The 14,863-nt window shown below is 25.5% G+C and overlaps 1 protein-coding gene across 1 annotated transcript in view; it reads left to right on the forward strand.

Moving 5' to 3' along the window:
* The first annotated feature begins 5,580 nt into the window (after window positions 1–5,580).
* LOC105843652 (uncharacterized) overlaps window positions 5,581–14,863 on the forward strand; it is a 58,718-nt gene continuing 49,435 nt past the window's right edge. The window contains exon 1 of the mRNA XM_065809751.1: window positions 5,581–5,921. Coding sequence (XP_065665823.1) covers window positions 5,583–5,921 — 339 coding nt within the window. The 5' untranslated portion in view covers window positions 5,581–5,582. The remainder of the gene's footprint in view (window positions 5,922–14,863) is intronic.

Consider the following 14,863-nt stretch of genomic DNA (forward strand, 5'->3'; position numbering starts at 1 on the left):
AAAGTTATCTTACCAATAGAAAACAATACATGTGTAATATACAATCTGGAGTTTTAAATGTTTTACGTGGAGTCCCCCAAGGATCTACCCTTGGTCCACTCCTATTTTTAATTTATATAAATGATTTTTGCAATGCATCTTTAAAACTTAATTCAGTCATGTTTGCTGATGATACAAATATCTTTCTTACTAACAATGATATCAAGAAATTATACTTAGATATGAATATTGAACTAAATAAAGTAAATAATTGCTTTAGGGCTAACAAACTCTCACTTAACTCAGAGAAAACAAACTATATATTATTCCATAAAAAAACACAAGAAGAAAACCTTCCTTTTAAGTTGCCTGACCTTATCTTAAATGATAACTTAATTAAAAAACAAGCCAGTATTAGGTACTTAGGAGTTTTTGTTGATGAGAACTTATTCTGGCTTCCTCAAATAAGATATATTCAATCTAAAATCACTAATATAATTGGTATGATGTATCGAGTTCGCTCATATATCAATAAACAAATTCTCAAACTAATTTATTTCGGACTAACTCATTGCTTCATCAGCTATGCTATCGTAACATGGGCGAGTACGCAACCATCAAAACTTAAAAAAATTTACAGTCTACAAAATATGCTAGCAGAATTATTTACTCTAAAAATAAGCGTGAACACCTATAATGAAAGATATGAAAATGATTGATGTTTATGAAATAAATATCTATCTGCATTTTTATGTATCGATTCAATAATAATCTCTCTCCTGCAAACTTTAACAACAAGTTTGAAATAAACATAAATGAAAACTATTATCTAAGAGCAAATATTAGTAACTCATATAAACTGCCTCAAAACTTCAATAAAAATGCTGAATATAGCATTGCATATCGAGGACCAAATATATGGAATAGTTATCAAAAAGGATTTAAATGTATGGCAAAATCATTAAGTTCATTTAAGTTTCTAATAAAAAAGGAATTTTTAAAAATTTGAGAATCAATTGTGCTTAAAGAGATAACCAAGTAATTTTAATTATTTTAGTATTTATTTTATTTGATCTTTTTTTTGATTTACTGATTAGCGCAGTACTTTTATGCCCATTAGGGTTTTTTTAATTTAATATCTATATTCTATTAAAAATGTATAAAGTAAGGCTCTATGAAAAGATTGCAATGACATAGTGTCATTTTCATCTTCTTTGAGCCCCTGTCTGTTTAACTTTTTATTTTATAAAGATCATTGTAAAAAAGAACAGTTTTTATTTTTTATTGTATATACAAAAACGGTGCTTGTTGACAAGATTTTACTGACTTCTTTGTATCTACGGACATATTTTTATTTTTTGCACATTGTGTTGATTATTTATTGTTAAACAGCAACAAAAAAAAAAAAAGGAAAAAAAAAATCTTTTTCTGAATAAAACGATATAAAATTTTGATACAAAATAAATAATATTTTTTTATGAATATTCGAGTTTTTGGTCACGTAATGACTTTTTTTTGTTGAAAAATGGGCATAAAACTCTTCGAAGTAAAATTTGCTGCCATTGAACTTAAAACACATTCTTGCATAACTCTTTACGTCGGTCAAAAATCTTTTTTTTCAAAAATTAAATTTCTTATTTCTGTAAAAATATGAGTTAAAAGATGACAATAAAATATTAACACTCTATTTGAAAATTTGCCAAAAGAAGCAAAATTTATATGTTTGTCAACTAAATAGTAATTTTTTGTAAAGTTACATATAAACACTGACATTACAAGCAAGAAAATGTATTGAAGCAAAAAAAGCTAACCAAATAAAGGTATATTATGAATCAAAACAATATAAATGATCGTGGCGCCTATTCGTATTGTAATAATAATTGAAAAAAAAAATTAAAAAAATACAAATTAAATGCTATTAAACAAATTAATGGAAAAAGTTATATTTGATGTAGTAAAGCTATCAAAAGGGTATCCATAAAAAATTATTTTATGGATACCCTTGATTTTGTTATAAAATTAAATTTATAACAAAAAATCGTTGTCTTAAACTATTTTTTTCCATTTTTCCAGATCTAACAAGTGAAAAAAACAACGTTAACTTATATGTTAGCATTTTTTCTTGTTTCTACCTCTTTAAAGTTTCTACCTCTATAAAGGTGAAGAATATTAAGAGTTATTTCTTTTGGTAATTAATTTACTATATAAAAACAAACTGTGGATAAGATCAGGTCTTAGACTTTTCTTACAGTTTTATATGCGAGAGTGTTTTGTAACCTTTTATTATAATACAATAACGAGAGCAATGAAATTAAGCTCTTAAGAGCTTAATTTCAAAAAAAATAAGGCAATTGCTTAATTTTTTTTTAATTCAAGAATTACCTGGACTAGTTTAATAACCAATACAAAATGTTCTCAAACTTAAAAAGTTTAAATAACGTGTATAACTTATATATGGGAGTGAATAAGGTAAATATCAATAAAAACAATTCAGGAAGTAATTTTTTAAAGTATTTTCCTACCTAAATGTTACGTTTAATGGGAACTCAATGTAAAAAATCATACCAAGTTAATATTATACTATTGATATTACCAAGTAAAATATAATACTGTTTTGAAAAATCTATCTTATAAAAATCACAGCATAGTCAAGTTTTTACCATCTGTTTTATAGTTTGCTACAATTGTTGTCTTTTTTATAAGTTATAAAGACTAAAGAGTTTTTTTAACTTAGAATTATAAAAACTAGGTAAGATTATAGTTATAAACAATTGGAAAACAAACTACTTATTTTAAATCTTTGTTTTTAAGATAACATTTTTAAAATCACGGATGTTTTAAGCTTTGCAGTTTTGTAAAAGTATAAGTACAATAATGGACAAAATATGATAGGAAAATCATAATTTTTTTTTGTTATTATTTCTTGATTTTTTATGTTTTTTTATATCATTTTTATTACCCAATGCGCTTTTTAATATTTGTTCTGATTTTAACAAAATGCGCGAATGCCTCGCATTCAAAAACAACTTGCCTTTTTACTATACAGGCTCAGAATAGGCAGAGATATAGCGGGTATGTAGGGTATATATATATATATATATATGTATATATGTACATATATATATATATATATATATATATATATATATATATATATATATATATACATATATATATATATATATATATATATATACATATATATACATATATATATATATATATATATATATATATATATATATATATATATACATATATATACATATATATACATATATATATATATATATATATATATATATATATATATATATATATATATATATATATATATATATATATATATATATATATATATATATATATATATATATATATATATATATATATAGCGGATATATACAGCGAGAACAGAATTAAATTGTACAAAGTAATTTTTTAATGAAGTAAACATCTTTGAATAAAATACTGTATCAAGCAGTAATTATTAAGAACTTTTTTTCATTTCGTTACAACGGTTGGGGCATTGTAAAAAAATAGAAACAATAAGAAACGTTTTTGGCAAACGTTACATATTGTTTGTATTTATTTACAATGGCTCCAACTGTTTTAAATAAAATATATGAAAATTCCTCAACTTTTTTATAAGTATTTCCTTGTTTAACCAAGTCTACAGAAAGTTTTCATTGAGTAGTATTTAAATATTTTCCTTTGGGTGTCATAATGTTCGATGAACATTATGGGATGAGTTTTTAATGACTTTTTTTTGTCAAAAATGTTATTAATTGCTGAAAATAATATTCTAGAAATATAAATTCAATAATAAAATTGAAACTTTATAAATTAAAAAAGCCATAAAAATTCATAACAAATAATAAAACAGTTATGTACAATTAATTGTTGTGCATGCAAATTAATACCTCTGTAAGTAAAAAATCAAAAATTGTATAGCAAACACATTTTCTTATATTTTTACTGATTAATTATAAATAAGAAATAGCCATAATAAATTTAAAAAAATTTGGTTCAGTTATTTTCATTATTAATCAAGATAAAAGCAAGTTTTAGCAAAATAAAATGCAAAAACAATATATATATATATATATATTCTCATTTTATTCTCATTATATACTCATATGTAAAATGGAACTTATGAAATAGCAAATTATGGCTATTTCTTATTTATAATTAATCAGTAAAAATATAAGAAAATGTGTTTACAATTTTACAATAAGAAAATGTGTGTACAATTTTTGATTTTTTACTTACAGAGGTATTAATTTGCATTACCAACAATTAATTGTACATAACTGTTTTATTATTTGTTATGAATTTTTATGGCTTTTTTAATTTATAAAGTTTCAATTTTATTATTGAATTTATATCTGTATAATGGAACTTATAAAATAGCAAACCCTTAAATGGAAGATTATCGGCCAATAACTATTATATCTGCTCTGTGCAAGATCTTTGAAAGTTTCTTCTGCATATTTATTTTTAAACATAAGAAGCATATCTGGACCACAGGTAAACAGTTTAGGATCCTCCCTAGACCTAGCTTAATGGATGCTATAATTCAAGTAATAGAAGACTTTAGCTGCGCAAAAGACAATAAAATATCAATATTAACCGTCTTTTTTGATTTCTCCAAAGCTTTTGATATTATTAACCACAACAGATTGCTCTTAAAAACTTAAAAACTTGCTTCCTAGCAGGCTTACATCATGGATTGTTAGCTACCTACACAACCGTCGTCAAAGAGTAAAAACAATTGAGCATGTAACCAAACAGAAATATATTAAAGTCGGAGTCATTGAAGGCGCTCATGGAACTATCTTTTTTATACTAGTCATACATGATAGGAATGATTTTTTACGACAAGAAACAAATCTACAAAAATGCGCCGATTTCATATTAATTTATCTCAATCTATTGTGGATTGCGTATCGAACTGGGCTACTGTTAATCGAATGAAACTCAACATTATCGATAGAGAGTCGCCACCCTAATCAAGTTGGAATTCCTTCGCCAATTCTTTTAAACTCGAATCAGTTGATTGCTATTAGAACCTAGGAATTCGAATAAACAAAAATCTTAAAAGGAATGATCAATGGATAAGAGTTCATAATACTATTAATTCAGTACACTACTTACTAAAGCGCCTTAAAAAGGTTGGTCCCACTCAACTAAACCTATCTCACATACTGTACAGCATCTCTATACTCTTGCTTGCAGTATTGAAGCAAAAAAAGAGCTACAACTATTCAGCGAACAATCACTTAAAGTTATTGAGATTGATGCAATAAACTCACATCAATTCAATATCTATCCCAATATCAAAGATCTTAATTGTAAAACAAATATAAAATTACTTAACAAATTCCTATCTACAACACCAACTTCAAATCTTTATGAGTAAAATTCATTGAAGCTAAAAGGTTGTATTTTTAAAGTTTAATTTTTTTTAAATAATAGAACAAAAACAATAAATATAATAAATAATAGAATAAAAGGTTACTATCACTTTAAATAACTGATTTTTCTTTTTTAATATTTGAAAAAAAAATTTTTTTTAAAGTTAGTACTCTAAAAACTTTAATATGATAAAAATATTTTGTTATTTTGTTACATTGTGGATAATTGTGAGTAATAATCATGTAAAATCAGACTTGTATCAAACTTTTGAAGAAAATGAAAGATTTTACTTGTTTAAAAATAAAGTTGTGGTTGGTATAAATAAACCTTTTAAAGAAGAAGAGCACGTAGATTTTAAAACATGTTTAAGCATTTGTATGTTAGATAAAAAAAATTGCAAGTCTTTAATGATTTTCAAGAAAAATATTACCCAAGACTATTCATGCCAATTTTTTAAATACGGAAATATTTCGTCAGTTAAAGATTCAACAAACGCAATTTCGTACTTAGTAAGAAAAGGAGGGGTTAGTATGTGTTTTTCCTTCCTTTTTTTTTGGAAGGCTTTTTATAATAAATTCATTTACAAATTGCAAATAACAAATCTAAATATTTTAAAATTAATTCATGAAAGCGTAAAAAAAAAGAAAATAGTTATATAAAATAAACAAAATTTTTTTATTTTAATTTGTTTTAAATTTAAAAAAATTATAGAGTAATTTTCTACTAAATAATACAAGTAATTTATGAATTTAAAACAAGTTAGCACTTTAATCTTAAAATATCAAATTTTTATAAATAAGTTGCTTTTTTGTAATTCTCTTTATCAATCTATTAAGTATTTTGATTATTTTCAATTATTGTAATTTTTATCAAACAAACTTAGACGATAAATAAAAAAAAACCATTGAAGAAAATTAGCTCAGAAAAATAAAAACCCCTAAAGACCCCTAAAGACCCCTAAAGACCCCTAAAGACCCCTAAAGACCCCTAAAGACCCCTAAAGACTCCTAAAGACCCCTAAAGACCCCTAAAGACCCCTAAAGTACGAGCAATTTAGAACTGAATTTTAAAAATTACTTCTGAAAAATCAAAAGTATAAATATATTTTTCTAATTTTAAGCGATTGAATAGGAGAGAACGAGTAAGGGTCGTAAGGGGTTTTACGTGGTAAAATACTTTAATATAAGATATCAAAATACTTCACACGGTAAAACCAAATTTCTTTAAAATAAATTGTAATAATAATTGTAACGATTCTGTGTTAAATTAAATTTGTTTTACACAAGGACTATTATTGTGACAAGACGCGCAAAATCAATTTTCTGACATAGCTAGCGAAGATCATTCAATACTTCTTACTAAAAGCTTTTAAGATTATGTTTAACCAAAACAATGTTTTGTAAAACCAATATTATTAAAATAATTTTACAGTGAATATAAATTAGTATTATTAAAAACTTAATAACTAAGTAAAAATCAATAACAAAGAGAAAACCTTTTTAAAAAAGAATTAAATTAAGTCAGTATAATAAGAATTAAATTAAGTCAGTATAATAAACTCCAAAAGCAAATTAACGACATGTTAATAAAGTCTATTTTTACATAAATATTATTTTTTCCAAATTCTCATTTCCATACAGAAGAACAATTGCCAAACGCCTAAAAAGATTGTTTAATGACACATCAAAATCAGTATATGTGTTCATTTTAGACAGAATGTTTATAAGTCTTTTTCTACAACATGCTCTGTGTTTTTTTCTCAAAGCATAACCTAATTCTAACTAGCTGATAAGTGTACTCATGAGAAGCTGTCAAATACCCTTACAAAACCTCTTCAATGAAGATTCTCAGTATAGGTTCATCCTTATAATAAACTAGTTTACCCTCACATTTTTTCTCCAACCACCCTACCACATAGGCAACAGAGCTCTCTTCAATTTCTGAAAGACTCGCATTATAAACTTAGGTTTTAATTAAGGTCACATCTTTAAAACTGATTGGAACTTCACATGTGTGATCTTTTTTATTGGGTTGTCTTATTTCGACTAATTCTAGAAACGTTTTAGAAAATTGAGTTAAAGGCTTTTTACAAGCAGAAAAAACGTTCCCAGCTGCGATAAAAACATTTACCTCTGTTGATTGTCTGTAAACAGAAAATTATCTTTCAGTTCTGTTATTTTGTAGTTTACGAAGCAAGATGTAATAAAGACCGAATGAAAACTAATGCTTACATACAACTATCAACCCTTCAGTGGTTTGCACAAGGACTTTTTTGGTATCATGGTTAACACATTGAGTTCTTTTGGGTCCATGCCCTAATATCATAGAATTAAATTGTTCTAGAAATAATTGCAGATTCTTTAAATTTTTATCTTGCACAGATCGGTTGTGGTTACTTTGTCTAGTATTCTGCTTCTTTGCAAAAACATTAACAATATTCCACCAATCTAAATCCTGGTGAATAAAAGAGGATGTTTCATAAGTTTTTTTTAGTTTCAGAGCACCTACTACTTTCTCATTAAATATTGTTAAAAAATGTTGCTTGACACTTTTCAGAAATCCATTTGTTACGTAAACATTAAAAAAGATGAACTGTTTTACACAAAAGAAGTCATCTAATGGATAAATAGCAGTATTTTTTTTAACTATAACAGCAGCTTTTTTTACAACATTGATTTGATACATTGATGTCTGTTTGTGAACAGGTTTAATGGATTACCTTGACTAATACTTGTATTAAAATATTTTAACTTGTATTAAAAATTGTTGTAAAAAATACAGGGACAATTTAATCTACCCATTTAAAAAACTTATAATGTGTTAAAATTTGTAAAGTGAAATTCCGTAAATAAAAAGTTTAAACTTTTATGATTTTCTTTTATTAATTAAAAAATCACTGAATAAATTGTAACTTTTGAGGATTATGATTGTAACAATTTGTTTTTAAATTATGCTTGAACTATTTCTTCAACCCTTTGATTATATCAATTTTTCAAGTACTTTATTTCTTCATAATAAATTCTATAAGTCAAGTAGCCTAGTGAAAAGTTTTTCGAGTTATGCGGTTCATATCTGGGGCGCACTTTGTATTTAACTAAAAATAACAATTGCCGATACGATTGAATGATTATGAAGATAATAAAAAACTACCTGTCCACAACCATAAAAGCGATCAGAATTGTTCCATTACTATCTTTTTTATATTTATTCCTAGTATGGTCTCTACATTTCAATAATTTTAGGTGAACGGTAGAAAATAATTGGTTTAAAAATCTTGGCGTGAAATTTCATTACCAATTTTTCATTTTTAACGATAGTCACCAACGGGAAGGTAAGCCAAGCTGTCTATCAACACAAATCACAAAAATAATATCACAACAATAATATACAAATAGGACATATTTGTAAGTACATGGCTTGGCTGGCAAGTCTAACAACCTTACTCTACAGGTTGCTAAGTTGCACTAATTTGAAAACATGGGAACAACATAGTATAAATATATATACAAGCTGTAAACACATATAACCTTATATAATAAATACAATCTTAAGTTACACATATAAACACATTTAACAATTATAAACATATATGACAAACGGGGCTATCCCGAAAGAGGAGAGGGGGAGGTGGTGTGAAGGGTATAAACCCTTTCTCCTTCTTTGACCGAAGCTTTTATATGTGAGTTAGTTTATATACAACGTATACATTACCATACAACGTGTTTGCAATCTATTAACAACTAATTTTCAAAACTAAAAATCTAAAGACTACAAATAAAGAATATATAAGAAAGTATTACGTTATTTGTGTAACATTTTCCGTCTACCATACTTTGAATGTTTATCAATTTTGAAAAACCAACAATTAAACCTTTCTTTTGCTTAGGGAATTTCACAAATAAAATATTATTTTTTGTACTTCAAACTGGTTTAAAAAGGTTTTGCTTTTATTTTTTAATTTCTGTCTATTAGTGTTTATTGTTTTATTTCTATCATTAATTGGCCTTTTTTAATTATCTTTTAATAAGGTACAAATATTTGTAATATCAAATCATTTCAAAAAATTGACAAGCAAATGTTTTTTTTTATTTTCCTTACTAAGATTTAACCAATTTATTTCGGAAAACATCTTCATTACATTATTCTTCACTAATTAGTTTTTTTTTAAATATTTTCATATGAAGAAAAATTTTAGGAAAATTTTAGGAGAATTGACTGTAATTTATATTGAACTGTTATTAATGTATAAAGAATATATATTTTTAACTCTTAATGCAGAAAAAACATTTCAAAATTATATATAATCGTTATCATTTCTACAATGCAATCTAAAATATATTCAACATTTGCACAATAAACGTAAAACTATATTTTAATAAACTAATATTTTAGGTTTGATACATACTTATAAAACTATAACAAAATTAATGCTAATTATTCTATGTAGCATTAGCTTAGTCTAAGTCTTAGAATATATATATATATATATATATATATATATATATATATATATATATATATATATATATATATATATATATATATATATAACATAATTCTATATATATATATATATATATATATATATATATATATATATATATATATATATATATATATATATATATATATATATATATATATATATATATACATATATATATATATATATATATATATATATATATATATATATATATATATATATATATATATATAGAATTATGTTTCCAAGCATTATATTTTCCCCAAAACAAAAATTGGAGGCCACAATTGTTTATGCCAACAAAAAGTTCAAGGAGTTCAAAAAGTTCAAATCAAAAATGTACCTTACCTTTAATTAAAATGCAACCATGGAAAACCATGGTTGCATTTTAATTAAAGGTAAGGTACATTTTTGATTTGTCTTACAAGTTAAAAAATCCAAATTAATTAAGAATTAATTAACCTATTTTAAAGGTTTTAACCCTAATTCTTTATTAAAATGATCGCACTTTATTTAAAGACAGTGTCTTCTGCTATTATTGTGTTATTTAAGATAGAAAAGGAAAACCTGAAAGATCAGAGAAATAAAGAAGATGCTTATATTACTCAAGGTTTCTTTTCATGGAAAATTCTCTAAAATGTTTTCAGACACACCAATATTCGGCATGTCACAAAACAGCCTCGTTATATCAGCTTAATGTTGTCCAATATCAAGATATTGCGGAGTTAATGGATAAGCAGATTTCCGATAGGAGAGTTATATAATGAAAATATCTTTTGAAAGTCATTTAGTACTTATGCTATTAGATCTTAGTTGCAAGTGTTTTCATAATGATATGCAAAATGAGATTTCGAATATATTAGGTACTATAACATTACAAGAAAATTTATTACCCATCTGAAAGTGCAAGTTTTTTCCGTTATTGCCCATGAAGTTACTGATGTAATCAATAAAAACAGCTATCGTTTTTATTGATTACATAAAATCTTCAAAAGGGTTCAAATCTTTATTGTAAATAAAGATTTGAACCCTTTTGAAGATTTTATTAGATTTTACCAGTTAAAAAATATTGAAAAAGATATTATATTTTTATTACAACTACATTTAGAACTAAAAAATTTTGATAACTGCAGTGGTCAAACCTATGGCGCATCTAATATGGCGGGGAAGAAATCCGGAGTACCAGCTAAAATTCTTTCTGAAAAGCTAAAAGCTGTTCCAATACACTATCATGACCATTCTCTTAGTTCAACCGTGACTAAAAAATGTGACATTTTGAGAATGTTGCGGAGAAATATGCCTACTTGTAAAGTTTTCACTAAAACTAAAACATTTTCTCGGAAAAATTAATGAGAACATTGAGATGGAACAAGGCTCTAAAGAATTCAAAAAGCTGAAGAAACTTTTCACAACAAGATGGACCGTTTGGGCAGAATGTATTAAGAGAGTTATAAGTTATAACGGTTCATTATTATGAATCACTCTTGCAACTTTGGGACGAATGTATAAAAAAACTTGACAAAGTGACAAAAGAAAGAATGGTTGATTGCAAGAGCCTGATAAAAACCTCTTAATTCTTTTTTGGGATCTTTCTTATAACCTTTACGCCATGACTGATAACTTGTCAAAACCTTCAATTGACAAAAATGTTGGCAACCAGCTGAAAAAAATCTTCATATTTAGTGATTGATACAACAAAAATATGAAAAACAATGGCGACTTCCATTTGCTTTTCGCGGTATTTAAAAAAACTCAATTAAGTCAATTAAAAAACATACCTTGCCGATAAAACGAAAAACGTTGAATTATTCCATATTTTAATACGTTATTGGTTATGAAGAACAAAAAAGCGAATTCTATTACCCAGAAACAGTCGATGATTATTTTAGGCTAATATATTTTAAAATCCTTTTTTTTTTCTTTTTTTTTTTTCAACGTCTTCATTTTATAGAAGGCTGCGTGCAACCATTATTAGAGTTAGAAGTTACTGGAAGTAAAAATATGAATATTTGAGAGCAAGATAACGGTTGGCAATGTCTGGAAGATTAGAAGATCAATTCAAAAAACCAGTATCAAGTAGTTTATAAACGTTGAAAAATGTTTTTGAAAGCCAATTATAAGACCATTAATATCAAAGGAACTTAAGGTTTTAGAATCTGACATTGGAGATTTCAATCGGAACCAAGTAAAAAGTGAGCTTCTTCTTATATCCAAATTATTCAAATTCGGTTAACTAACGGTTAAAGTAAGTTATAACTGAATAAAATTTTTAATTATATAATATATAATTAAAAAAATTTTATTCAAAAAATAATACCCCAAATTTAGTAAGGATTTTTAACGTATTATGTTAAAAATCCTTACTAAATTTGGATTATTATTTTTTCTGTAAAAAAATATCCATAAATTTAAATTGAAATTATACCTATATCTCATTTTAGCAATCCACAGTGTACACTACTTAAATTAAACAAAACAATTTTAATATTCAAAAATAATTTTAAGATGAGTCTTGTAGCCTGAATTGATTACTACTTTCTGAACACAAATAGTACAGTCAAATTTGTATTTATTGAGTATAAACTAAATTCAAATTATATGCTGATGCTCCACCTCCACAGAATAGAAGTTGAAAGAGTATCTGTTTGGAAGGAATTTGTTTAAAGCACATGAACCACGTCAAGGTTCAATCCTAATCATGTGTACAATTTTTATGCAGAACGATTGAAAGCATTTAACAGAAAAATACACCATCAATTAGCAAACTGCTTTCCCTGCACATTTTTATTCCTAGATTACATATAAGATAAATATATTATGGCAGTGTAAAGTGGTGAATCAAGACTTTTTGCCCAGGGCTGTTTTAAAGCAGGAGGCTTCTTTTCATGATTAATCAAAAGGTTTTGATTAACCGTGGAAAGTTTCTTTTAAAAACATATTTTTCTATGAACTTAAGCCTCCAAATTTTTAGGGCCCAGGGCTATAGCACTGGCAATGTAACTCCATAAAAAAATATGCAAATTTGAAAAAATATACACTACTAAGCCACATTTTCAGATAAATAACAGATTTAAATATGTGATTTTAAAAATGTTATTAAAAGAAAATTTTTACCTGCCACTGCTAATTATACCATTAAATTTTGGATGTTGGAATAAAACGTCGCATTGACATACAGTTCTTTTGAGGTAAGAACCCGTCAAACACAAACTAACAAATACTTTTAAACAATAGTTAACAAAACCAAACTATAGAGGAAGTTGAAAGATTTGATCTAAAATAAATTCAAAAAATAAAACAAAACAATTAAAGACAAACTCTACAATCCTTTAGTTTGTTTTTCTTAATAAATAAAGTTAAATCGTAGGTAAAACATTATGAATAACTTATAGACGGGTAGGTAACACATTAAGAAGCTTAACTCTAAGACGGTGCTTAAAACTTCTAAATTTTGGCGCCAACCATCAACTGTATAACTTAAATAAAATAAGCCTAATTAATAAGAAACATATATAACTGACAGTTATTGCAAAGCATCAAACTTTAGGCAACATCAATCAGTTGTATTTTTTCTGGAAAAAGTGTTGCTTATATTAAAATAGACACCATGCAAAATCTATATTTAAAAAAAGTATACGTTTATATTTAAAAGCATCACATCAGCAGTATTACAAAACTGTGCTAGCAGTGTGTACTTTACTCAGACAAGCATGTTTTTATAATAATACTACAAAAATGTATGCTTGTCTTAGTAAATTGCAAACTACTAGCATAGTTTTGTAATTTTGCTGTTGTGATATATATATATATATATATATATATATATATATATATATATATATATATATATATATATATATATATATATATATATATATATATATATATATATATATATATATATATATATATATATATATATATATATATATATATATATATATATATGTAAATTAGGTTAGTGGATTTTACAAATTTATATATATATATCTTTTATATGTATATATATATATATTTTATTATTATATAAAAAATATATATCTATATAAAATATATATATATATATATGTTTACATATACAAACATAACAGCAGCATGATCACAAAACTATGCCACCAGTTTGTAATTCAATAAGCCAGGCAAATGTTTTTATAATGTAACAAAAAGAGATTTTATAATGTAACAAATTATGGTTTACTTTTTGAAAGTTCATAAAACTGCAGCTAAAGCAACAAATTATCTTCAATGAAGATAATTTGTTGTTTTATTGCATAATAGCATAAAGTAAATAATGCATTGTAAGGGATTGTCCATAAATTACGCAATGCAAAATATATTTGAAAAGCAGAAGTAGGAAATATTAAGCTCTTTTACGAGGCGATTTTCATTATGCGGATGATATCATACTTTTAAGTTCTACCCTCTCTGGTCTCAAAAAGCTTATAAAAACATGCAACATTTGCTGTAATATTAATTGTATTAAACTAAATGCCGGAAAAACTGAGTTCTTGATTTCAGGTAAAGCACAAATGCAAACCAATACGATAACAATTTCTGGTAATAACAAAAACCTTTAGAATAAATTTAGGCATTTGGGATTCACATGGGATACCGAACATTCAATTTTTTGCCTCAATCAGTCATACAAATGATGATGAAAAAATCTCCAACTTTAGAGCTGTTGTTCAAACTCTTATTCAATCTGGAATCTTTTTTACCCACCCAAATTCTATTTCCTATATATATAAATCATTGGCAGTCTCTACTTTAACTTATGGTATGGAGCTATGTGGAAATAATTCTGTTTTGATGAAAAAACTTGATATAATTGGAAGGAGTGCGCTAAAGTCGTTTTTGAATGTTTCAAAACACAGTAGGAACTATGCTGGTAATCTATTTGGAATCTAGGAAATTTTGGAAAGTATTAGACAAAATAAATTAAACTTGTTCCTTCGTCTTCTGAGTAATAGATCAACTGCA

The sequence above is a fragment of the Hydra vulgaris genome, chromosome 11 (genome assembly GCF_038396675.1).
Source record: "Hydra vulgaris chromosome 11, alternate assembly HydraT2T_AEP".
NCBI classification, from domain to species: Eukaryota; Metazoa; Cnidaria; class Hydrozoa; order Anthoathecata; family Hydridae; genus Hydra; species Hydra vulgaris.